Raw genomic sequence first — 27,486 nt, 5'->3', positions numbered from 1 at the left:
GGCAGCCCACAGATCAGGATGAGGAAGAGTGCGGGAAGGAGGCGGCAGAGAGAAAGAGAGAGAGAGATGATTCCACCTTATCTGCCACTGCTGTGCACTTGTTGAAACACATACTGTATATGCTGATTATTATCCACACAGCACTTAACGCACTCTCTCCTCCTTTACCCACTCCTCCACCTTTCACTCTCGCTTTACCTGCTCCTGCTCTGTTCTTCTTAACACTATAACTATGCTTCAAACTGGGTCACCTTCGTTGTGGTCGTGGTTGAGTTAAGAGACTGCATAAAATATCAAGATTGCTATTGCTGCCACAAATAATAATTACAATAACAATGAAAAGAATATTGCTGCTCACACCGTGCAGCAAAGTTTGTAACTAGATTCTGAACAATGTGGAGAATTTTAGCAGCTGAACGCCAAATAATAATGAAAAAAGACTTGAAAAAGAAAAATGTTTGGTATTTGTACACATATAGCCTCCACAGCTTGTGTTATAATATGTCAGTTCAGGTTTCAGATGAATTCCTGATAATCTTTTACATCCACAGCGTGTTTGGTTCGTCTTGCTGTTAGTAATTCTGTTTTAGATCAGCGTTAAAGATGGCAAAGCAGCATTTAAATATTCATTAAACATGTTTTAAGGAAATCCAGAATGAAGTTTAAATTCTCCACATTTTGCTTTGTGGTCAACAACCGCGTGTTGATATTGGATTTTTCCATTTTCAGGTACCTTATGAATGTGACATTTGAAGGCCGAAACCTGTCATTTAGCGAAGAAGGCCACCAGATGTTTCCCAAGCTGGTCATCATTCTTCTAGACAAGGACAGACAGTGGGACAGGGTAAACCTTCTTCTCTTCTCTTCTCTTCTCTTCTCTTCTCTTCTCTTCTCTTCTCTTCTCTTCTCTTCTCTTCTCTCTGCCCTTTTCCTCCTCTGATGCTTCTGCGATGTGTCTGTCACTTTTCTGCCACTTGAAGTACTCGTTACAGTGGCGTGCACATTACACACAGCTGTCCTCCCACTCACTCATACAGGTTGGCAAATGGGAGAGAGGCTCCTTGACGATGAGGTACCACGTTTGGCCTCGCTTTGAGCTGTACTCAGGAGCGGAGGAGCGTAAGGACCACCTGTCCATCGTGACTCTGGAGGAGGCGCCGTTTGTAATTGTGGAGGATGTGGACCCGCTCAGCGGGACCTGCATGAGGAACACGGTGCCATGCCGCAAACAGCTCAAACTAAGGTGAGAAATTAAGTTGGAGTGTAAGAATTTAAAGTTTTCCTCTGTTAAACCTTCAGATTTGTGGCACTGCTATTTTTTAATAATAACATCAACCTTGGACCAGCTGTGTCTGTAGTTTAATAGAATATTTTGAAGTCTGTGCTAGTTTTCTTTTTAAAAAGAAGAAGTGCTACAATCAAACACACTCCTTACAGCCTTGAATAATTCTGTTTTGCTTGCATTTTCTCTTTTTTGTGTATCTTTGGCTTTCTTATTACACCGCGCCGCCCCTGCAGCATGCTGTAATGGTTCTCCTGTTTTTGTCTTTACTAAATGTGCCACTTGTTTTACTTCTGCTAACCAGATTACTGACTTGCTTTCTGTTCCTGTTTTTCTGCCTCCCCCCTCCTCTTCACCATGACCCTCTTGCCATCCCGTTGTCCTTAGAGTGTGATAATTAATTGTTCTTCATTGGCCTCCTTTTCTATCAATGGCGTACCTGAAATCTCCTCAGGGTGTGCTACATCTTGGAGCTCATTGTTTTTATTGACAGATCTTTCACCGTGTTCTTTCTCCCGTTCCTCTTTTCTCAAGATTTCTCTCTCAGCAACACATATAGCATTTCAGGAGCAGCCATCAATACTTCGAAGGCAATATGCAGGAGTTATTTCTACCCAAAAAATACTGCAAGAGCCAGATTCACAGAGCGCTGCAGAGTCACCTTTGTATGCACAAAAGCATAAATAAACGGGCACAGTATTGTTGCCAAAACCGAAATAAACATTAATAACCACTTTAGTCCATGCGCAATCATGAAGGTTGTTCATTTGATATAGCTGAATTCATAAAACCACAATTTCGATAAATAGAAGTTGACACACCCTTGTGTGAATACAAAACACTCAAACAAATACATTTGTCCTTAGTCTGGCACTGGAAATATCCAGCAAACAGTGCCAGAGCTTCCATTCACAGCTGTTGTGCACCTGTATCTGCTGTAAGCCAAAACAACCCATTGACTGATGACGCACAGGTTGGTTAAATGTTTGCCCCAAAGTGCGTTATTCTTAGTCCCTCATGACTGTGTAATTTGGATGACAGCCTCTAAATGTGTTTACGTGCTCTCTGCTCTTGCTCTGAGAAAAGTGAGTATTAGTCGTGACATATTAAACTTTTCCTTGTGATTTGCAGTGTTAGATGGATGTATTAAACATAGCACAGGCTTCGAATTCAAGTGTAAAAGAATATAAAAGAAATGCACTAAACTAACATGCACTAACAGCTTAGGCTTCAGACTAGTCAATGTTTTTTTCTACTTTGTGCTGAAGTAAAGTCAGCTCATCATCAAGTTGTCTTCATATGTTCATCTTAACAGCGTGACCGCAAAGTCAAACTGTGATCCTTTTAGTAAATTAGTTATTAATAGGGCATATGTATATCACATATTTATATATATTGTATCAATATATACTAAATATATATATACACATATATGTATGTATGTGTGTATATATATATATGTGTATATATATATATATATGTGTATATATATATATATATATATGTGTATATATATATATATATATATATATATATACACCCAGCACGCCCCTGCGGGCGGTTTATCCTTCAAGCTCGGGTCCTCTACCAGAGGCCTGGGAGCTTGAGGGTCCTGCGCAGTATCTTAGCTGTTCCCAGGACTGCGCTCTTCTGGACAGAGATCTCCGTTGTTGTTCCCGGGATCTGCTGGAGCCACTCGCCTAGCTTGGGAGTCACCGCACCTAGTGCTCTGATTACCACGGGGACCACCGTTACCTTCACCCTCCACATCCTCTCGAGCTCTTCTCTGAGCCCTTGGTATTTCTCCAGCTTCTCGTGTTCCTTCTTCCTGATATTGCTGTCATTCGGAACCGCTACATCGATCACTACGGCCGTCTTCTTCTGTTTGTCTACCACCACTATGTCCGGTTGGTTAGCCACCACCATTTTGTCCGTCTGTATCTGGAAGTCCCACAGGATCTTAGCTCGGTCATTCTCCACCACCCTTGGGGGCATCTCCCATTTTGACCTCGGGACTTCCAGGTTATACTCGGCACAGATGTTCCTGTACACTATGCCGGCCACTTGGTTATGGCGTTCCATGTATGCCTTGCCTGCTAGCATCTTGCACCCTGCTGTTATGTGCTGGATTGTCTCTGGGGCATCTTTACACAGCCTGCACCTGGGGTCTTGCCTGGTGTGATAGACCCCAGCCTCTATGGATCTTGTGCTCAGAGCTTGTTCTTGTGCTGCCATGATTAGTGCCTCTGTGCTGTCTTTCAGTCCAGCTTTGTCCAGCCACTGGTAGGATTTCTGGATATCAGCCACCTCCTCTATCTGCCGGTGGTACATACCGTGCAGGGGCCTGTCCTTCCATGATGGTTCCTCGTCTCCCTCCTCTTTCTTGGGTTTCTGCTGCCTGAGGTATTCACTGAGCACTCGGTCAGTTGGGGCCATCTTCCCAATGTATTCTTGGATGTTCGTTGTCTCATCCTGGACTGTGGTGCTGACACTCACCAGTCCCCGGCCCCCTTCCTTCCGCTTAGCGTACAGCCTCAGGGTGCTGGACTTGGGGTGAAACCCTCCATGCATGGTAAGGAGCTTTCTTGTCTTTATGTCAGTGGCTTCTATCTCCTCCTTTGGCCAGCCTATTACCCCAGCAGGGTACCTGATCACGGGCAGGGCGTACGTGTTGATGGCCCGGATCTTGTTCTTACCATTCAGCTGATTCCTCAGGACTTGCCTGACCCTCTGCAGGTACTTGGTGGTTGCAGCTTTTCTAGTGGCCTCTTCATGGTTCCCATTCGCCTGTGGGATCCCCAGGTACTTGTAACTGTCCTCTATGTCTGCAATGTTGCCTTCTGGTAGTTCAATCCCCTCAGTTCTGACTACCTTCCCTCTCTTTGTTACCATCCGACTACACTTCTCCAGTCCGAACGACATTCCAATGTCATTGCTGTATAGCCTGGTAGTGTGGATCAGTGAATCGATGTCTCGTTCACTCTTGGCATACAGCTTGATGTCATCCATGTACAGGAGGTGGCTGACAACTGCTCCGTTCCGTAGTCGGTATCCGTAGCCAGTCTTGTTAATGATCTCACTGAGGGGGTTCAGGCCTATGCAGAACAGCAGTGGGGACAGAGCATCTCCTTGGTAGATCCCGCACTTGATGGTGACTTGTGCTATGGGCTTGGAGTTGGCCTCTAGTGTTGTACACCACATCCCCATTGAGTTCCTGATGAAGGCTCTTAGGGTCCCATTGATCTTGTACAATTCTAGGCATTCCAGTATCCAGCTGTGGGGCATTGAGTCATAGGCCTTCTTGTAATCAATCCAGGCAGTGCACAGGTTGGTCAGTCTGGTCTTGCAGTCTCGGCTGATTGTTCTGTCTACCAGTAGCTGGTGTTTTGCGCCTCTGGTATTCTTGCCAATTCCTTTCTGTGTCCCGCTCATGTATTGACCCATGTGCCTGTTCATCTTAGCCGATATGATGCCTGACAGGAGCTTCCATGTAGTACTGAGGCAGGTTATTGGTCGGTAGTTGGAGGGGACCGGTCCCTTCTTGGGGTCCTTGGGGATCAGGACCGTCCGGCCTTCAGTTAGCCATTCCGGGTGTCTCTCGTTAACTAGCAGCTGGTTCATTTGTGCTGCCAGACGCTCGTGGAGTGCAGTCAGCTTCTTCAGCCAGTAGGCGTGAACCATGTCGGGCCCTGGTGCTGTCCAACTCTTCATACTGGAGACCCTTTCTTGGATATCTGCCACTGTGATGGTTACTGGACCCTGTTCAGGGAGGTCGCTGTGGTCTGCCCTCAGATCCTCTAGCCACTGAGCATTGCCGTTATGGGTTGCATCCTTCTCCCATATGCTCTTCCAGTATTGCTCCGTCTCCAGCCTTGGTGGTGCTGTTCTCTTATTGTTCCCTTGCCACTGAGAGTACACCTTTGCTGGTTCTGTGGAGAACAGCTGGTTTATTCTCCTGCCTTCTATCTCTCTGGTGTACCTCCTCAAGCGGCTGGCCAAGGCTGTGAGTCTTTGCTTGGCAGTTTCCAAGGCCTCAGGTATGGACAGCTTGCTGTATTTCTTAGGCACCTTATTTGTCGCACCTTTCTGCAACTCCGTTAGTTGGCTAACCTCCCTCCGTGCTACTTTGATCTTGCCCTCTAGCCTCCTTCTCCATGGAGGGTACTGCCCCTTGTTGCTGTTCAACTTGTAGCCAAGCATCTCACTGATCACTGCTGCCGTATTGTAGATCAGCTTGTTAGTGTCGGTAATCGTGGTTGTAGGTATTGCCCGTAGTGCTGCATTAACATCATCTAGCAGACCTTCTGAGGGTACTTCACGTAATCTTGGTAACCGGCTACGGGGGATCCAGGTTTCAAGCTTGGCCATGATCCTGTTTTTCAGGTCAGTTCCTCTCGCACTCAACGATCCTTCTCCTATCGCACTTGGGGCTATGTACCCAATCTCGGGTGGGGGTGATGATATCTCCCTCCTGACCTGGCGTCCTGACTCCTCCTTGCCGTAGCATTTGTGTTGTACCTCGTCAATCTCTAGCTGTGAGAGCAGTCCTTTCTTTCGAATGTTGGAACACTGAGCTACTAGTTGTTTCGCCGTCATTGTGGATATTGGGTATCGAAGAAAAAATATATATATATACATATATGTATGTATGTGTATATATATATATGTGTGTATATATATATGTGTGTGTGTGTATATATATATATATATATATATATATATATATATATATATATATATATATATATATAAATTTAACCCTAACCCTTGTGCGTGTTTTTTATTATATATATATATATATATATATGTGTGTGTGTGTATATATATATATATATATATATATATATATATATATATATATACACACACACACATATATATATATACACACACACATATATATATATATATACACACATATATATATATGTGTGTATATATATATTAGGGGTGCAACGATACACAAAATTCACGGTTCGGTTCGGTTCGATACTTTGGTGTCACGGTTCGATATTTTTTTGATACAAAAAAAATGTTCATGCCTTTTTAATTTGTCATTTATTAAAATTATAAATATATATTTTAACTCAAAAGTACAGTTCTTAAATTTAACCCTAACCCTTGTGCGTGTTTTTTATTTTGACAGCGAATGCGCACCTGCGGACCACTTATGTGCAGCCCTGGTTATTTAGCTCATCATATTGCAGCCACAGAAATTCTTTTGTCCATGAAACCATAAAGCTGCACTTTCTTTTTGCCTTATAGTCTGATTTGTCATAACTTCTCCGTTTTGTGGTAAGCTTTTCTTTGGCTGTCACTTCTTCACCCTGACCTGTCTTATTTGGCTCAGCAGAACTAAAATATATATGCTGCTGCTTTTACACACGCACTCACATAAGCTCAGCGATTCTCTGCGCGATCAGCCTCTCAAATGTTTAAGCTTGCTGCGGGAGATTTCACTTGTCATGTTTGCATAGTAAGCTAACGATTAATAAGACGATGTCAGAGGAATTGGTGCACAAATTATCATCACTCACAGATCAGTGCTGTCGCTCTCTATACACAGTTCGCACGATTGCAAAGTGAAAGCAAAAAAACAAGCGCAACTTCAAACGCGATTTCAATATGTCACATATTGACAGTGGCTCACCGATGCCAATGACATAATTACCCAGCTACATTTCTGAAAGAATGCAAAAGCATTGACATATATTTTTCCTTCCTACAATAGCCCGACGGGCAGGGCAGAGATAGATTTTGGTAGCCCGACTGAAAAAAATCGCTAGCCCCGGGACGTCGGGCTAGCGATATTGCAAGCCCTGTATCTGATTGAGGAATCACTCATCTTTGGAAAAGAGAGTTTATTACAGAGAAATGTCTCTTTCCAAAATAAAAGCTATACTATCCGCTTCTTCTGGGCTATATTCTCAGCAGCATAAGGAGAATCATGTGCTAACAGCTGTCTAAATGACTCGGCTAAAGTTAGTAGCATGCTTGTTGTTTTTGTCTTTGCACTAGGATGATGTCGGCATAAATGTGCAGTCATATTTGTTGTGTTCCCACTAGTGCTTTCGGGTTAATGTCATGGTCCTGGGCCATGTGGGCCCAGTATTCTTAGTTCCTTGTATTTTTGTATTTCGTTCCTTATTTAGGCCATGTTTCCTGAGTTGCCCTGTTGTGTTGTTCCCTAAGTGTTTTCCCTTCGTGACTCTTACCCCCTGTGTGCCCCTCTGTGTATTTATGAGCCCTCGTCTCTCTTTGTGTTTTATTCTATGTTTTCCCCAGCCCGTTATGTCTGCGTTCTCCCCGTGCTCTCTCTCCTCCTGTTTGAACCTCTGTGTACTTCCTGTTTTACTTTGCCCATCTCCCATCAGTGTTGCGTTCACTCCTGCCGTGTCTTGTTATGATTATCAGTGTCACCTGTGTTCCCCGTGTGCATCCACTTCCCCTGATCATCCCTCATGTGTATTTAGTCTCTGTGTTTCATGCAGTCTGTGTCGCGTCGTCTGTGTTACCACCCCCTGTGTTCTGTATCTCCAGCCATAGCTTTTTCTTAGTTTATGTCCAGTTTAGGTTTTCTGTTTGAACTATTACCCTTATACTGCCCTCGCTCTGGTTTGTTCTGTTATCAGCCATAATAAAAGGCTCGCTTTTGTTTAATCCACTCCTGCATCTTCGCTTGTGTTCGCGTCTGGGTCCAACACACACATTCCCACACGGTCTATCTCCACGGACCGTGACAGTACGACGCGACCATGCCGGACCCAGCGACACAAGAACGGGAGATCATCCGGACAGTGGAGTCGCTATGCGGCAAGTGGTTGCGGCGTTCCAGAGAGGAGGAACGGAACGAGTTAGCCCGCCAAGTAGGGGTATGCGTGTCCGTATTCCTTTGGTTATGGGAGGCGCTGCATCCCCTCGTCATTGACTTTCTCGTCTCCTCTCTCCAACTCCGCCCGCAACTGCAGCGGTCCTGTGTGCGTGAGCCGTCGCCAGAGTCATGCGGTAGCTCAGTTTCCCCGCTGCCTCGTGAGCCAGAAGCCGTCAGAGTCGGTACGGTGAGGCTCACCGCCGCCACACCCTCGGCTCACGCTCCATCGGCTTCTGCATCCTCGCCACCGCCTGACTGCACTACGCGGATCAAGGAGATGCCAGCGGCTATTGACTTCAGCGAGGAGGAGCGGCAGCAAGTATTACGGGCGTATCGCGAGGACGAGCGCCGTTGGAAGCCCTGGCTCATCCCCGAGGAGGAGTTCTCGCCAACCGCCCCGCCTCGCACCTGCCGCCCGCCCTCGCCGCCTCGATCGGACTACTCGTCTCCTGCTGTCTTTCTGGCACGGATGTGGTTGGAGGACGAGGAGCCGGTCGCTATGGAAAGTCAGGTTTTGTCCAAAGCCGCTTCAAGGAAAAAACGGCATTCTCGCCGCCGTCGCACACCGCTACGTCCCGCCTCGCCCCCCACGGAGCATCACGAGGATGCTGTGGGGATCCTGGATGTCGATCTCGAGGAGCAGCAGCACGCCGCATACGCACAGCTAGAGGAAGAGTTCGGGAGGGAGCCGTGGCTCGCCCCTGATCGTGGTGAGCGCTCTTTCCGGGGAACACGCCTGGCTCTGGGGGGCCCTCGGAGCTGCCAGGGTCTGCCACCCCTCACCTCCCCAACAGCCAATGCTTCAGCCTCAGTGGCTCCCTCAAGGAAGAGGCGACATCCACGTCGCCGCAGCACCTTGCAGCAGCTGGAGGTTGGTGGAACTCTCGTTTCCTCTCGGACTCCGTTAATAATAGAGGTTAGTGACAATCTTTCGCCTCAAAGTCTTCCTGAGTTGCTGGAATGTGACTGTCATGAAGGGTTCGCAGATGCTCCAGAGATAAAGACAATTTCTACATGTGGTGGAGGAGCGATAGCTACCCAGTGCTCCTCAACACCACCCATTCTCTTGCTAAACGATGAAAGTATTGATCACGAACTCATGTTTGGTGTGAAGGGTGGTGATATAACCTCTGGTCATGAGCGGTGTGACTTAAATAATGACACCCTGTCTGTACCCAGTGATCAACCTGACTGTTCCTCAGCTCGTTCATCTCGTGACTCTACTACTTGTTATGAATTGTGTGAGACCAAATTATTAGGTAAACCAGAGGAGAACAATTCAAAGCAGCCTCTGAGTGATGCTCTCACTCCTGTACTCAATAAGCACAATTCACCTGAGTTTCGTGTCCCAAGTCAAGAGGACAGTAATGGCAATGTGGGTTATGTTCTGAACTCTAAGAGTGAATTGTGCCCCCCCCAAAGAAGATGGGGGACACATGTCTGAACCACGTAGCTCCAGCACCCCGCAGGGCGCAGTGAATGCTGGGGCAGAGATCCGGGCCTCCGATACTGTCTCTAATGATCATGTTTTACCTTCAGTTTGTGTAAATCTGGAATCATGTTCTTTTGTTTCTTCTAACTCATTACAGGATGGGGTGTTGGTTGGGAGCACTACTGATTTAGTAAGCTCACAGTCTGCACCACCACTGGCAGCCACAGCCCTATCAGACACTGCGTTAGCTGCACTTCCATTCATAGATGACTCAGAGTCTCTGTCTAAATCAACTTCTGGTGGGGGGCTAGCTGGGGAACGCAGGCCTGAGACTGCCAAATACCAGGCCGAGCTGCATGATTCCTGTCAGTCAGAGCATAATAAGGCTTCAATCCCCTCTGACAGCATCACTTTTGATTTGTTTGTGACTAATATGGTCACTGCTAAAGCTAATGGCTCTGTCAAACCAATCACAGAAGAGTGTATTCAGACTCTTGGCATTAACCTAGTGCCAGCCGTCCCATCAGAAGGAAGTGTAACTGCTGTACGTGTAAGCACAGACTCTAATAAGGTTACAAGTCCACCACATGACTGCAAAATGAATGTGAATGTGTCTTCTTTGACCAGTTGTGCCACCTTAATGGATGTCCAGGAACCTAGCCGTGAACTGATTAATCATGTTTCTAGGAACGGTTCAGTTATAAATACAGCTCATGTGGTCGAACTAGCCCCTTTGGTGACTGAAACCCTGTCACAGGTGGAGACTGAAGAAACGTCACGTTGTCTTCCTGTGACAGAGGAAATAAACAGTGCTGAGAGCCTTGGGGGTCCACCTTTCGAACAGGGTTTGTCCATAACAGTTAACTTGCTTGCTAGGAATGGCGAGATTTCCGCTAGAGATGGTGCAGAGACTGTTACTGACTCTGGGCAATATTATGGGGTAGATGCTGCCTGTGTGTTCAAGATTAATCAATGTAATTCTGGTGAGGGTGAGGCAGCCACTCTGAGTTTGTGTTTTTCTGCTTCTGAGATAAAAGAACCAAAGACTGAGAATAAAGACTCTGACTTTATGTTTGTGAAGGAAAACCAGAATATGAATTTGGACAATGACAGGCAGACCTCTGAAAGGAACACACACCTAGTACTTGGCTGCGACACCACTTTCTCTCAGACTGCCATGGACATTTCTGTTCTGGGTTCTGAACCCGACAGTGACCAAATGAATAATGTTTTCAGGGGCGATCTGGTGGGAAATGAACCATGTGATGTTACATTAAATTCCCCAGAGAGTCAGCGGCATCTTTTTTCTGCCAGAGTAACGGCTCAGCCGCCTGTTCAGCTCTCTGTTTTGCCAGGGGTCTCCATGACTGCTCATCCTGCATCCGTAGCTGAATGCCTGGGTGTGCCACTCCGGCACCCTGCAGCAGCCACACCACTTCACGCCACGCCAGCTGGAGGGTCCGAGGGGCCCGTTCAGCCACCCGTCTCGGCTGGAGGGTCCGAGGGGCCCGTTCAGCCACCCATCTCCGCTGGAGGGTCCGAGGGGCCCGTTCAGCCTCCTGTCTCCGCTGGAGGGTCCGAGGGGCCCGTTCAGCCACCAGCTGCTCCACCGGCAGCCTCGTCCACGTTTGCTGCAGCCGTGTCTTCATCCACGCTAGCTGCGGCCTCCGTGTCTCCATCCACGTCGCCGCCTGGTCCAGCTTCATCCGAGTCTTCATCCTCGCCTGGTCCAGCCTCAGCCTCAGCAGCATCGCCTGGTCCAGCCTCAGCCTCAGCAGCATCGCCTGGCCCAGCCTCAGAGTCTTCGTCCTCGTCTGGCCCAGCCTCAGAGTCTTCGTCCTCGTCTGGCCCAGCCTCAGAGTCTTCGTCCTCGTCTGGCCCAGCCTCAGAGTCCTCGTCCCCGTCTGGCCCAGCCTCAGAGTCTCCCGCCTCGCCTGGTCCTGCCTCGACTGGCCCTGTGCCCACCGGGCCTCGGCCAGTACGCCTGACACTGGAGAGCCGCCGCTGCTTCCCGCGCGGCCGGCCCCCTGAACTGCTCCGTCGTCTCCTTCGCCGCCGCCGCCTTCTGCGTGGCCGGCCTCCTGAACTGCTCCGTCGTCTCCTTCGCCGCCGCCGCTGCCTTCTGCGCGGCCGGCCTCCTGAACTACTCCGTCGTTGTCTCCTTCGCCGCCGCCGCTGCCTTCCGTGCGGCCGGCCTCCTGAACTGTTCCGTCGTCCCCTTCGTCGCCGCCGTTGCCTTCCGCGCGGCCGGCCCCCTGAACTGTTTCCACGTCTCCGCCGTTGCCGTCCGCATGGTCGGCCCCCTGAACTGCACTGTGTTTTTGGGTTGTTTTTCTTGGGCTGTTGGGTTGTTTGCTGTGCTCTTTTGTTTTCTGTTCCGAGCCCTCCATCCTGGGCCCCCGCCGCCCGCCCTGGGTCGTTTCCTGTTTGGTTTTGGTTTTTCTGTGTTTGGGCTGTCTGGTGCTAGCCCTTGAGGGGGGGGTGATGTCATGGTCCTGGGCCATGTGGGCCCAGTATTCTTAGTTCCTTGTATTTTTGTATTTCGTTCCTTATTTAGGCCATGTTTCCTGAGTTGCCCTGTTGTGTTGTTCCCTAAGTGTTTTCCCTTCGTGACTCTTACCCCCTGTGTGCCCCTCTGTGTATTTATGAGCCCTCGTCTCTCTTTGTGTTTTATTCTATGTTTTCCCCAGCCCGTTATGTCTGCGTTCTCCCCGTGCTCTCTCTCCTCCTGTTTGAACCTCTGTGTACTTCCTGTTTTACTTTGCCCATCTCCCATCAGTGTTGCGTTCACTCCTGCCGTGTCTTGTTATGATTATCAGTGTCACCTGTGTTCCCCGTGTGCATCCACTTCCCCTGATCATCCCTCATGTGTATTTAGTCTCTGTGTTTCATGCAGTCTGTGTCGCGTCGTCTGTGTTACCACCCCCTGTGTTCCGTATCTCCAGCCATAGCTTTTTCTTAGTTTATGTCCAGTTTAGGTTTTCTGTTTGAACTATTACCCTTATACTGCCCTCGCTCTGGTTTGTTCTGTTATCAACCATAATAAAAGGCTCGCTTTTGTTTAATCCACTCCTGCATCTTCGCTTGTGTTCGCGTCTGGGTCCAACACACACATTCCCACACGGTCTATCTCCACGGACCGTGACAGTTAATCTCGTTGAAATGACCTTAACGCCACAACACGGCAAATCTCCGTTAACGAGCTACCGCCGATCGCCCCGTGCATGGGGCTATACGGCCAACACATTAACGAGCTAACTGCGCTAACACACTAGTTCCCACCCATGTAATTGAGCATTGCATGGCACATCCAACATACTGTTTTACTTTAGTCCATGACTCGCTTACCTTCAGGGTCATACGTCACATGAAAACCAAAATAATTCCAAACGCCAGATCTGAATGAGGGTGGGGAAGGTTAGGGTTGCCAACTCCCTGAAAAATAAATAAGGGACACCTCACGACCAGCTCCCGATCATCAATCGCTCGTGAGGGTGTCACCGCAGCTGCTCACACGCAAACACGTAAACGTCGGTGAAAAAGATGGAGCAGCACGGCTGTGCAGCGTGTGATCTGGACACAAGCGATGGAGGCACAACTTGTAGAACTTTGGAAAGCTCATCCGAGCCTTTTTGATGTGGCATCACAAAATTACCACGACCACAACAACCGTGAAAATAGTTGGATTTACACTGTTGCTCAATCACAGCTGCCTGATCAATGTCTTTCATTAGCAATTTAGCAAAGTTGATGGTGGTGGTGAGTCTGTGTGAGTGAAAGACAGAGAGAGCGAGCGACAAATTTTCTGTTATAATCTTCATTTTATGGAGGCACAGTGTGCGCACTCAGGTCGCATCAGAGCATCGGGTGAGACCCTGCATCGTGACCTACCAACTTCTAACCCCTGCGAGTCAATTGTCCATCCATCCATCCATCTTCATCCGCTTTATCCGGGGCCGGGTCGCGGGGGCAGCAGCCTAAGCAAAGAGGCCCAGACCTCCCTCTCCCCAGCCACCTCCTCCAGCTTATCCGGGGGAATACCAAGGCGTTCCCAGGCCAGCCGAGAGATATAATCTCTCCAGCGTGTCCTGGGTCTGCCCCGGGGCCTCCTCCCGGTGGGACATGCCTGGAACACCTCACCCAGGAGGCGCCCAGGGGGCATCCTTGTCAGATGCCCGAACCACCTCAGCTGGCTCCTTTCGATGTGGAGCAGCAGCTGCTCTACTCTGAGCCCCTCCCGGATGGCCGAACTTCTCACCCTATCTCTAAGGGAGAGGCGAGTCAATTGTGCAGTTTGAAAATCGCACAGTGTCTGCCCAGCTTTAGGTGTACTGTCGTCCGGGACTTGCACCGCAGTGTCGGCGTTTGTTTCCCTGTTGGCCATGCTTCTTGTTGTGGTCATCTGTTGTCTTCCGGTATTTTCTCCGTAAGCGACCTTTCCTCGACCAATGAGATAAGCAGTAATCTGACTTGTCATACTCGAATTGTCATAAGTGTGCTGTCAGCTCATTGGTCACAAAGCAGGAGAGGGACTGGGATTTATGTTTTCAAACAAAGCGTTAATTCCATTAAAAGTTATAGACTACTTTTGATTATCACTGTATTACGGGACAAAGTGCGTCCCTTATTAGCTCAATACGGGACGTGTACTTTTGTTTCGAAATACGGGACGATTCCGTTTTTTAAGGGACGGTTGGCAACCCTAGGGAAGGTCCATGTTGCAAGGAGAGCTTAACTTCTGTCTTGCTAGCTTGCCCTGCGCTCTTCCTTCTGACTATGCTGTCTGTGTTGAGCGCTCAGTGGATCTGCGCTCAACAGTGCAGCCTAGGCAGAGTAGTCGAACGCAGATTCACTGAGCGCTCAACACAGACAGCATCGTCAGAAGGAAAGTTGATAAAATGAATTACAAATGTTGTATTGTTCGATACATATGCGTACCGAACCGAAAGCACTGTATCGAACGGTTCAATATCGATACGAATATCGTTGCACCCCTAATATATATATATATATATATATATATATATATATATATATATATATATATATATATACATATATATACATATACATATATACATATATATAAAAACACCCAGCACGCCCCTGCGGGCGGTTTATCCTTCAAGCTCGGGTCCTCTACCAGAGGCCTGGGAGCTTGAGGGTCCTGCGCAGTATCTTAGCTGTTCCCAGGACTGCGCTCTTCTGGACAGAGATCTCCGATGTTATTCCCGGGATCTGCTGGAGCCACTCGCCTAGCTTGGGAGTCACCGCACCTAGTGCTCCGATTACCACGGGGACCACCGTTACCTTCACCCTCCACATCCTCTCGAGCTCTTCTCTGAGCCCTTGGTATTTCTCCAGCTTCTCGTGTTCCTTCTTCCTGATATTGCTGTCATTCGGAACCGCTACATCGATCACTACGGCCATCTTCTTCTGTTTGTCTACCACCACTATATCCGGTTGGTTAGCCACCACCATTTTGTCCGTCTGTATCTGGAAGTCCCACAGGATCTTAGCTCGGTCATTCTCCACCACCCTTGGGGGCATCTCCCATTTTGACCTCGGGACTTCCAGGTTATACTCGGCACAGATGTTCCTGTACACTATGCCGGCCACTTGGTTATGGCGTTCCATGTATGCCTTGCCTGCTAGCATCTTGCACCCTGCTGTTATGTGCTGGATTGTCTCTGGGGCATCTTTACACAGCCTGCACCTGGGGTCTTGCCTGGTGTGATAGACCCCAGCCTCTATGGATCTTGTGCTCAGAGCTTGTTCTTGTGCTGCCATGATTAGTGCCTCTGTGCTGTCTTTCAGTCCAGCTTTGTCCAGCCACTGGTAGGATTTCTGGATATCAGCCACCTCCTCTATCTGCCGGTGGTACATACCGTGCAGGGGCCTGTCCTTCCATGATGGTTCCTCGTCTCCCTCCTCTTTCTTGGGTTTCTGCTGCCTGAGGTATTCACTGAGCACTCGGTCAGTTGGGGCCATCTTCCTAATGTATTCTTGGATGTTCGTTGTCTCATCCTGGACTGTGGTGCTGACACTCACCAGTCCCCGGCCCCCTTCCTTCCGCTTAGCGTACAGCCTCAGGGTGCTGGATTTGGGGTGAAACCCTCCATGCATGGTAAGGAGCTTCCTTGTCTTTATGTCAGTGGCTTCTATCTCCTCCTTTGGCCAGCCTATTACCCCAGCAGGGTACCTGATCACGGGCAGGGCGTACGTGTTGATGGCCCAGATCTTGTTCTTACCATTCAGCTGACTCCTCAGGACTTGCCTGACCCTCTGCAGGTACTTGGTGGTTGCAGCTTTTCTAGCGGCCTCTTCATGGTTCCCATTCGCCTGTGGGATCCCCAAGTACTTGTAACTGTCCTCTATGTCTGCAATGTTGCCTTCTGGTAGTTCAATCCCCTCAGTTCTGACTACCTTCCCTCTCTTTGTTACCATCCGACTACACTTCTCCAGTCCGAACGACATTCCAATGTCATTGCTGTATAGCCTGGTAGTGTGGATCAGTGAATCGATGTCTCGTTCACTCTTGGCATACAGCTTGATGTCATCCATGTACAGGAGGTGGCTGACAACTGCTCCGTTCCGTAGTCGGTATCCGTAGCCAGTCTTGTTAATGATCTCACTGAGGGGGTTCAGGCCTATGCAGAACAGCAGTGGGGACAGAGCATCTCCTTGGTAGATCCCGCACTTGATGGTGACTTGTGCTATGGGCTTGGATTTGGCCTCTAGTGTTGTACGCCACATCCCCATTGAGTTCCTGATGAAGGCTCTTAGGGTCCCATTGATCTTGTACAATTCTAGGCATTCCAGTATCCAGCTGTGGGGCATTGAGTCATAGGCCTTCTTGTAATCAATCCAGGCAGTGCACAGGTTGGTCAGTCTGGTCTTGCAGTCTCGGCTGACTGTTCTGTCTACCAGTAGCTGGTGTTTTGCGCCTCTGGTATTCTTGCCAATTCCTTTCTGTGTCCCGCTCATGTATTGACCCATGTGCCTGTTCATCTTAGCCGATATGATGCCTGACAGGAGCTTCCATGTAGTACTGAGGCAGGTTATTGGTCGGTAGTTGGAGGGGACCGGTCCCTTCTTGGGGTCCTTGGGGATCAGGACCGTCCGGCCTTCAGTTAGCCATTCCGGGTGTCTCTCGTTAACTAGCAGCTGGTTCATTTGTGCTGCCAGACGCTCGTGGAGTGCAGTCAGCTTCTTCAGCCAGTAGGCGTGAACCATGTCGGGCCCTGGTGCTGTCCAACTCTTCATACTGGAGACCCTTTCTTGGATATCTGCCACTGTGATGGTTACTGGACCCTGTTCAGGGAGGTCGCTGTGGTCAGCCCTCAGATCCTCTAGCCACTGAGCATTGCTGTTATGGGTTGCATCCTTCTCCCATATGCTCTTCCAGTATTGCTCCGTCTCCAGCCTTGGTGGTGCTGTTCTCTTATTGTTCCCTTGCCACTGAGAGTACACCTTTGCTGGTTCTGTGGAGAACAGCTGGTTTATTCTCCTGCCTTCTATCTCTCTGGTGTACCTCCTCAAGCGGCTGGCCAAGGCTGTGAGTCTTTGCTTGGCAGTTTCCAAGGCCTCAGGTATGGACAGCTTGCTGTATTTCTTAGGCACCTTATTTGTCGCACCTTTATGCAACTCCGTTAGTTGGCTAACCTCCCTCCGTGCTACTTTGATCTTGCCCTCTAGCCGCCTCCTCCATGGAGGGTACTGCCCCTTGTCGCTGTTCAACTTGTAGCCAAGCATCTCACTGATCACTGTTGCCGTATTGTAGATCAGCTTGTTAGTGTCGGTAATCGTGGTTGTAGGTATTGTCTGTAGTGCTGCATTAACATCATCTAGCAGACCTTCTGAGGGAACTTCACGTAATCTTGGTAACCGGCTACGCGGGATCCAGGTTTCAAGCTTGGCCATGATCCTATTTTATATATATATATATATATATATATATATATATATATATATATATATATATATATGTGTGTGTGTGTATATATATATATATATATATATATATATATGTGTGTGTATATGTATATATATATGTGTATATGTGTATATATATGTCTGTGAATATATTATATTTTTGTGTCACCCATTAAGCTGTTGGCAGTAGTTTGCTTTGGATTTTTGGCTGAAAGGCTTCAGATAGAAAGCTTGAATCGACTTGTTATCTTTATCTGTTATGAATATTAAATTTTTAGTTTCAGTTCAATCAGTTAAAAAAAACAACAACAACTACTGAATCTACATTGTTAGGCTTAGTCAGTCCGGTACCCAGTGTTAGAATTAAAGAAAACCTTCTGTTATGTGCTCAGAAGTAGCAGGATATAAAAACATATATGGACATAACATATGGTAACGTAACATAAAGTTGCACTGTTCAGAGTTATTGCAAGAGGTATGAAAGATTTTATTTATCTGTCTTTGTAACAGCAGAAAAATTTAACATAGATCTCGAGAGGAGTCCCAGAATAAAAAAGGTGTTAAATGAGAGTAGCACGCCCCCCTTGATGAGCATGTGAACGGTCATAAGGTTGCATCCAGTAAGGATTTTTACTGTTGCTTCTGCTTCTGAGGTTCTTCAGGAATCATTTGATCTAAACAGTAAAATTTTAATTTCTTTTAGTTGAATCTAAGCCGCAGTCAATCCTCAAAAAGCCCCTTTGGTACTAATTTCACCTACTGAGTGCCAGCCAATATTTTCCGGCCGGAAAATATACATTTTTCCTACATCCTGCGATTGCCAGAGGCTCTCTGGCTGGTCTCTAGGCCTATGTGACTGGGGCCTTAGTTCACTAGGGTGAGTTACAATTTCAAGCAAGAGGTCATCAACTGCCGTCTCCCTCATGGTGGACTAGCTTTTCATGAGTTTCTTACTCCTTTCATATCGGGGTGGAGTGTATAAAGGAAGACAAATTTATTGACTGTATACAAAATCCAAAAGACTAAACAAGGTCTACATAACACGACTACCAAAGAGCATGATAAAGTACAGGCTGCACTACGGAGAAAGAAGACAAACAATCTGATGAGACCAAAGAAAAAAAAGACTATTCATGCATCCTGTACTGATTGGGACCAACAAACAAAAGAGGAATGAGACACAGGTGAAAGCAATCAGGATAATCAGGAAGCTCTCTCTGTAAAAAGTCTTCTCAAGTCAGCCATCCTGAATGAGAATGTGTATGGGCACCATCTTTTGGTTGCGTCCAGGAAGGATTTTTACTGTTGTTACAACTGCTTCTGATTCTTTCATTAATTGTTTGATCTAAAAAAGGTCATAAAATATGGTAAAAATTTTAATTTCCCAGAGTTAAATCAAATCCTTGTTTCGAATCACAGCCAGAATACTTTATTAATCACTGAGGAAATTATTGTCCATCCAACAGTGCAAAATCAGAAAAAGTCTGCTAAAAAAAAAAGCAAACAAACAACAATTTGCATTGTAAAAGCAAACTTAAAAAGTATGTAAGTAAAAAAAAAGATCCACATTAAAAGTGTTTATATCTGAACCTAGTATTTCCAGGTGTGGTAATCAGTGCCAAACCTTGGTGATGTCTTCTTTCTTTTGCATTTGCTGGTTTTATGTACTCAGACCAAACAAAACTTTGATCTCGAGTTCGTGAAACCTTTTATCCTGCTCTCTGATTTGCATTTATTCCTCTTTGTCCAGCAATCAAACAGGTGATTCAGGGATTTACATCAAGCGCTGCTGCAAAGGTTTCTGTATCGACATCCTGAAGAAAATCGCCAAGACGGTCAAGTTTACTTATGACCTCTACCTGGTCACCAACGGCAAACACGGCAAAAAGGTTAATGGGACTTGGAACGGCATGGTTGGAGAGGTGAGAATATTTTCTTTTACTCTTCCAGATTCCATGTTAGTTTTTTTTTATCTTTTTAAAATAAATTACTGCCTTAGATACTGTTGCACTGCAGTAGGCAGATGTAGATATAAATGCAGTGTATTGTTGTTCAGAAAACTGATCAATGGTGTTCTAAGTTCATCCCAACACTGGGAAAAAAAGAAAGCATCAGCTTGAAAATACCCTCCGGGACAGTTTGGTCAATTTCATTCAGATCTGCTGGCAAATCAGCTCACTGTGGATTTCATAGCTGGCCGAATGCTGGAGAAAAGCACTGGAGACGTCGCCATACAACCATTATTGAACCATTAGAGAGACACAATGATAGTTTATACTCATAATCTAAGTATTTTTAATTTCTTTCTCTGATTTCCATCATAACGATTGGACTTACAGTATAACTGCAGTGCTTTATATTTGTATAGCTCATCATTGGTAGCAGTGTGTTGCTGATGGTGGTGCCTACCATCTATTGTATTATTTGCATTCATTCATTCATTCATTTAGTCAACATGAATGAGGTATGACAGAAAAAGGTGCACCATAAATAGACAGATTCTGATGCAGACATTGCTTCCTTGCACAATAGCGGCCGATTGTTTGATTGTGTTATTGCGATTAAGAAAGCAAATGCACATCTTTCTTCATCTTAGTAAGAGATTTGATTGACAATTATTTTGATTATGAAATGGTTGTGATCTGAGAGCCACGTGATGTCCATTCCACGTGCACAGACTCTTAATACTTGATGATTTTTTTCAATGTATATCTCTGTGTAAGTTTGTGTTATTTCATGGCAAACTTGCATGCCGGTTGTTGTCTGTCAGTCCTCAGTCGCACAGGCTAACAACTCCCTGGAAACCTCAGGTCGCTAGGGCAAAAAGTGGAAGTTGCTAACTAAGACCAGGTGAAGAGGTGTGCTGCACCAAAACCTCCTGCGGTCGCTAGAAAATTGCTTCATCTTCTAGTTTACAAAGAAGATGCTGGGTTTTCTGGAACAACACGTTCTCATCCCAAAGCGTAACATTTTACGCTAGGTGACAAATCGTCAACATATTACGTTTTCAGGCACCCAACACCTTCCTACATGACGACATCGGAAAACTGAGGACACATGTTTGCTCTTCTCCTTAAAATCGCTTGCGGACACACTATTTAACGTCATCAAAGTGGTGGTTAAGGTTAGGAATCAGTTTATGGTTAGGGCTAGGGAGAAGGTTAGGTTTAGGGCTGGAATACAGGGCTGGAACGACAATTTGACAAATGATCAGGAAATAAACATTTTTCTTTACAACCTGTAATTGCCAGAGTCACTGACTGGTATCTCGGCCTGTGTTACTGGATCCTTAGTTAGCTCACTGAGATACGTTATTGCAACTAGAGCAAGACATCATAAGCTGAGGTTGCATTGCTTTTCATGAGTCTATTACTTTTTCCTTTCATGGGTGGAGTGTATAAAAGAGGACTTGAAGTGGATGCTTCAAGAACAACATGCAAGCCATTCATTGACTGCTTATAACACCCCCCCCCCCACCCCCCCAAAGAAAAACAAAACAAAACAAAAAGACAAACCAAAACAAAAAAACCCCATAAAAGTCAACATAACAGGAATCTAAAAGAGTATTGAGATCACAGAAACACACAGCAATCAGAAAAAGAACAAAGACGAAAAATATCACGAGACGAAAGAAGCAGACAGGAGTAGTTATACACTCAAACAAAAAGTCAAGACTAGTTATACACCCTGAGCTGATTGGGAACAAGAAACAAAAGAAGAATGAGAGACAAGTGTGAGCAATCAGGATCATCAGATAACAAAAGTAATATATATATATGAAGGAAAACTGACCTTAAAGGCAAAACAGGAAATAAAAGAAACACACAAGCATAACTAAGCATGGAACAGGCACAGAAAACAGTGAAGGAGCTACAACTTATAAAAATCACAAATCTAAACCAAAACATTGGATTGCAAACCTGAAACTCATCACTAGACTAAACATAAAGGTAGAATAAGGACTCAAAATCACATGAACTATGACTCACACCTGTACAGTGTCACTAAAGCAGAAACCCAAAGATCGCTAAGAAACAGTAAGACCAGCACATTTTATATGTGAGTGTTTTGTTCAGTTCATTTTGTTGTAGATAGTGAAATAATTTTTGAAACAGCTCTTCTACAGAAACATCTCTTTGCTAGAAGGCCCTAAAAAGGCAGCCTCCTTTTGTGGTTGGGTCATAGATTTATGTATGTTATGTATAGCAGCGTGTTAATTTCAAAGTTTTCTCCCAGGCTGTCTTTGGTCTGCGAGTCTGCCTTTGGGACTGTGGACCCAATTTGAATGTATTTAGTATGCTTTATGTTTATTTATTCAACATATTTTCATTATTTTCTAATTCTCCCCAGATTTTTAATGATTTGTTTGAAAATATCATTAGAGTACACAGACTTTCAGATTTTAAGCATTTTAAAATCAATTAAGCAATCAAGTGCCTAAAGTATGAAATCAAATACAGATACTGCTACAGTCAGTAAGTGTTATGCTTTAGTTTAATTATTGGTTATTTTTATAGTGAGTTTTATTTCGCTCTAACTGTATATGACGCAGACAGAAAATCCTGTCTGCACACACAAAAAAACAAGCAATGATTCAGTGAACAATGACCAGACTTTCCAAAATTTCCAGTTTTATTATTTTAACTGTCTGCAAGTATCGAGGCCATGTCAAAAATGTAGTTCTTTGAACGGCCTTTGATGTATAACCTATAAATAAGAGAGACATTACTTTGCCCGAAATCCTGGTCCAGCAAATGCTGGTGATTTTTGAACAGTGTTAGCATATGGTGCTAACTCTGTTTGGATTGTGATCAGTAATTTCTTATAAACCAGAAGTTTGATCATCGCCTATTTGTAATGTTACTAAAACACAGTACGCAAAGAACTGCAACAGTTTGACATCTTTGAGTTAATCATAGATAATAAACTTTTTCCATGTTAATTTAGAAGTTTTGGAATTTTTGACGTTAAAAAGAGGAAAAAAACAAAACAAACCCTTTCAGCTTGGTTTTCGCACACTGCGTCATCTCTCTGTTGGTTTCTCACTGCTTCAGCACTTGTTCCCTATAGCTTGGCCTTGGGTGGGGAGAGGGGTGGGGGAGGCTGTGATCAACTCCACAAAAACTCAAGAGGACGCTATGATGGTCCTAATCAGAGATGGGGAAAGAAAAATGCATGTAGAGAAAGGCGGAGTGATTGGGCAAGAGAGGCAGAGAGGGAGAAAGCAGCCTCAAGGAAAGACCCATTTCTCTCCTGCACATTGCACATCCACCACAATGCAGCCTTCACAAATGAACGCGATGTCAGACCTAACTTATCATGACATCGAGCGAATTATTTCATTATTACGATGGGAACATTGATTAGTGAAGATGTGCAGTGTAGTGTAAACTAAGTAAATCTCCAGACCAGTTACCATAGATTGTGGTGTATATTTGCTGCTGTTGTACGTTGGCATAGAGGCAGTGCTATTCAAATGTGCAATGCACCCATGCACAAATTCATTAGTACACATCCTTAAATGCTTAAGCAAGCAGCTAATGATTTAATTTGAATGGGGGAAATAGGACAACAGATGCAGAAAACAGAACAGAACGAGAGAGCAAGAAGAGAGCGGGCCACTATGAAGAAGTGTGACAAACAGAGGGAACAAGCAGCATGCAGGATTCCTGTTCACTCTGGCGTACATACATCCCTTTTTAACAGTCTTTTGTGCTCCTTTTTTATTCATGGCCTGAGGCTCCAGAAACTTTGGACTAAATATACCTGTACACACTTAGAGGGAGGCTGGGCTGGTGGGGAGTTCAGCTCTGACCCAGTGTGGAAATGATCTCCTTTTCCTCCTGATTTCAATCTTTGGGAAAAGCCTGTTGGTCTCTTAGCAAACATGGTGGATAGTTTAAAAATGATAGCACTGATTTACCATCCCCCTTAAAGACCTGGGAATATTCAGCACTGAGCTTCTATGTTCCCCTCCTGTCCGTGTCTGCCTGTTTGTTCCTCAGGTAGTGGATAAGAACGCCCACATGGCGGTGGGTTCGCTCACCATCAACGAGGAGAGGTCAGAGGTCATCGACTTCTCTGTGCCCTTCATTGAGACGGGCATCAGTGTCATGGTCTCCCGTAGCAATGGGACCGTCTCCCCGTCGGCCTTTCTAGGTAAGTAAAAACACACCTGATGGTCCTGGCAGATGTACAGCACAATCAAGAACAATCAGATGCGCACACACGCTCGTATCGCATAATAAATGCAGAATCACAGACAGAGATGACACTAGGTGAGTACATTGCTTGTTTATGGTGAACAACAGAGGTGGGACCAAGTCATTGTTTTGCAAGTCTCAAGTAAGTCTCAAGTCTTTATCCTCAAGTCTCAAGTCAAGTCTCAAGTAATGTCAGGCAAGTCAGAGTCGAGTCTCAAGTCACTGGTGTAAAAGTCCGAGTCAAGTCACAAGTCTGAAACTTTGAATTTCAAGTCCTTTCGAGTCTTTTAAAAAAAAAAACGAAAAAATAATGTTGCAGTTATGCTAAATGTAAATATTAGACCATGTAATTTTTTAATCTGTGTTTTTCTCAACACATGACAAAATAGTGAACTTAGAAAATATACACAAATTGTGAAATTGCACCTCTTTAAAATGCAGCTCAATTAAACCTAGCTCCAAGAATAATTTTCACCGACAGTTCTGAGATAAGCTGCATGTTATTCTTGGATGCGGTTGTAGGACCAGCTTTAAAATCGCATGACAAAAATATCATACATATTAAAAAAAACTGAATCACCAATGTAGCCTGGACAACATTTGCTAGTTAGATGAAGTCAGCTATCTCATCTTAGCATATTTATATGCATATTTATAATCATACGGTTCTTGGAGTGAGTGCACACACTCATGAAGTTTAGTAACTTCCGGTCACTGCAACAAGCCCAGGTACAGTTTACCGACGGATGGGTGCAGGACCTTGAAATGCACCGTGTAGAACGAAAGACCATCGTACGTATCATAAGTTTACCAGTCTCACAAATCGTCGTCATAAATACACATTCGTTAACCGTTTATTAATAGGACCTTTGAGCTCAACGGTAATTAATTAGTAGTGGAAATAATTTCTGGTAGCATCACAGAAATGTAGCAGTGACAATAATACTGTATGCTGTAATCGTACTGGGCAATTAGTGATACAAAAAACCTGTTTTATCCTGTGAATAAAAGTATATGTTTTTGTCAATGTACCATAATAACAGAAGTGAAACGCAATATTGTGTCAGGACAATTCACTATTTATGCACAATAAATAAAGGAGCATAGCGCCACAATTTCTGTTCAGCGCCAGACTTGCTTGTAACCTATATCACCAATTATGTTATGAAAATGACGTATTAAGTACTAAAAGACACTGACCTTCGTGTAAATGCTTGGAGCAGACTAACCTGTGAGCTGGAGTGTTCTGGGACGTTATATTTGATCTTTGAATGGCTGCAATCCAGACCATCCGTCGCGTCTTTGTTACTTTGGAAACATGGCTCGAACAATTTCTCTTCAACGACGTAATCCGATAACAACCGATCTCTTTACCCGTCGGCTTCCCGTGGCTGTCATGCGACCGGCTATTGCAGTTAATAATACAACAGCTTCTTGACATTTTTGTGTTTCTTTTTATCGCTGTGTGACTGATTTCAATTGAAAGCCTGCGTGCGCTAGTACCGCTTGCCACGAGTTCCCAGAATCCTTTGCGGTTCTACCCGTGAATGACGTCACATTTTCAATCTCTATATAATATGCATGTTAAATTTTATATTTGGGGTAAAATATCAAGTCTTTTCAAGTAAACCGGTTCAAGTCCAATTCAAGTCCCAAGTCATTGGTGTAAAAGTCCAAGTCAAGTCACAAGTCTTAGAACATTTTTTCAAGTCAAGTCTAAAGTCATAAAATTAATGACTCGAGTCTGACTCGAGTCCAAGTCATGTGACTCGAGTCCACACCTCTGGTGAACAACCTGTTCTGGCAGCAATAAAACTAACAACTTTAACAACACAGAGACATAAAAAGCAACAGGGAGCAAGATATCAGTCAAAATCACTTGAAAAAGGTATGGCTGCAGTGATGAGTATTGAAAAAAGTTTCAAGAATCATTTTTATTGTTGGCATTCAATGCAGGTTTACAGAGAAATGATAAATTTATGGCCTTGAAAACAGCAGCTGACAAAAAAATCTCACAACAAGGTCCACGGAGAGGTTATTCTGAAAGTTTAATGGAATAGCAGATGTTCAACATTTTTAGGAATTTTCTTTCTTAATAATTGAAGAAGGAACTTAAAGTTCTGTCCTTTTTCCTTTGTGCCAGAGAATCTCATTTCATGTTGCACACGGGGGCAGGCGTTTTTCACACATTTATCAGGACACTCTTTCTGTTGTTCTAAAGCTCATTGGGATGTTTTAAAGTGAAAAAGGAGTAGGCAGAAACTACAATCATCTTGTTTTGTCAGCTAATTTTTCATGATTTGACAAATGCAGTGTGTTTCCAGTGCATGTTTCCGTCAAAGTAAAAGGTCCTCTGTCCTTTATTAGTTTAGCTATTTATAATATTTAAAGCGCTAGCAGTAAAAATATAATAAGCCTGTTACAAAAACACGTTTCTTTCTTCTTTCATTTCTTAAGTTGAATCTACAAAAAAACAGGTATTAAATATTTTTGCACCAACAAGGTGATTCCCAAAGAGCTATTACTTAAAAACTTCAAAAAATATTTGAGGAAACTGCACAAGTGGAGGACAAAATCCATTATTAAGCAAAGGACACACAAGAACTGGACTGAAAATCAGTGACAATAGGTCTGATGGAGTGGCCCTGTCATGGTTTGGGGATGCATTTCGGCAAAGTGTTGTTGGGGATCTTGTCAAAATTCATTAGAATTATAAACATCCATCAAAGTTTGATCCACCGTGTAACACCATCTGGTAAGTGTCTGATGGGCAAATTAATTAAGTAATAATTACGTTTTCAGCATCACAATGATCCCAAAACACTTAAAGAACTATTCCTATAGAAAGAAATGACAAAAATGCTGCCTAAGAGAGTTGACGTACCAAACATCGACTCTCAAGCTCATTACAATTGTACAAACTCTTTTTTCCTTATATACTTACATGTTGTATTTCCATATATGTTTACACACATTTCAATAAAGAAAATGTCCCATTTTCTAAGCAAAACATAATGAAATGAGGGGTTGTTAAGACTTTAAACAGTACTATAAATATGCTGATTTGTTATTGTTTAAAAAGTGATGTAATGTAAAGAATGAAAGGAAAAGAGTTGGACCTCATGAAAGTGCTTAGAAAAATGAAACTGCAAAATACTATAGAGCTGAAAATTGGACAAATTTAACTGACTGTGAAGTGCTCAGGAAGAGCTGTCTGGTGAACCTTTGGTGGGGATTGTTTTGTCAGCTACAACACTGTGGTGTTTGTCACAGACCATAATATACGATACAAACTACAAAGCAATTGGAAAACGTGCCTCCTTCTCAGTGTTTCTCTTCAGAGGTGCTTGTTAGTGTTCACAGAAACTCAGACAAAATCCATAAATGTGACAAGCACAAAGCACATAGCGTCTGAATACAAATAGGCATGTTGATACCCGAGGGGTGGTGGTGGGGAGGAGGGGGTGGGGGGTTATATTATAATTTGCTTTCATTTGCTTTAATGAACTTCCTTTCTCTGTCTTCTCACAACCTCCCTCCCTGTTTCCCTCTCTCTTTCAGAGCCCTTCAGTGCCGACGTCTGGGTGATGATGTTTGTGATGCTGCTGATCGTGTCGGCAGTGGCTGTGTTTGTGTTTGAGTACTTTAGCCCGGTGGGTTACAATCGCTGTCTGGCAGACGGACGAGGTGAGAGGACACACACGTCCATTAACACACAAACCCAGACCCACTCGATTCCTGCTGCTAAAAGGTAACAATGAGG

The 27,486-nt window shown here is 44.9% G+C and overlaps 1 protein-coding gene across 5 annotated transcripts in view; it reads left to right on the top strand.

Annotated features, from left to right (window-relative positions):
* Nucleotides 1-27,486, top strand: part of grin2bb (glutamate receptor, ionotropic, N-methyl D-aspartate 2B, genome duplicate b) — a 151,338-nt gene that overhangs the window by 96,742 nt on the left and 27,110 nt on the right. For all 5 annotated transcript variants that reach the window (XM_085277079.1, XM_085277082.1, XM_085277076.1 and 2 more), the window contains 5 exons: nucleotides 730-844; nucleotides 1,038-1,243; nucleotides 19,271-19,442; nucleotides 23,526-23,679; nucleotides 27,285-27,410. In XM_085277079.1, coding sequence (XP_085133205.1) covers nucleotides 730-844; nucleotides 1,038-1,243; nucleotides 19,271-19,442; nucleotides 23,526-23,679; nucleotides 27,285-27,410 — 773 coding nt within the window. The remainder of the gene's footprint in view (nucleotides 1-729; nucleotides 845-1,037; nucleotides 1,244-19,270; nucleotides 19,443-23,525; nucleotides 23,680-27,284; nucleotides 27,411-27,486) is intronic.

This window comes from Mchenga conophoros, linkage group LG6 (assembly GCF_057382185.1).
Source record: "Mchenga conophoros isolate Kocher_MC1m ecotype Shallow Benthic linkage group LG6, M_conophoros_male_GT1.1, whole genome shotgun sequence".
Taxonomy (NCBI): domain Eukaryota; kingdom Metazoa; phylum Chordata; class Actinopteri; order Cichliformes; family Cichlidae; genus Mchenga; species Mchenga conophoros.
Note: the sequence above shows the minus strand (reverse complement) of the source record. Positions and strands in the feature narration are given on the sequence as shown.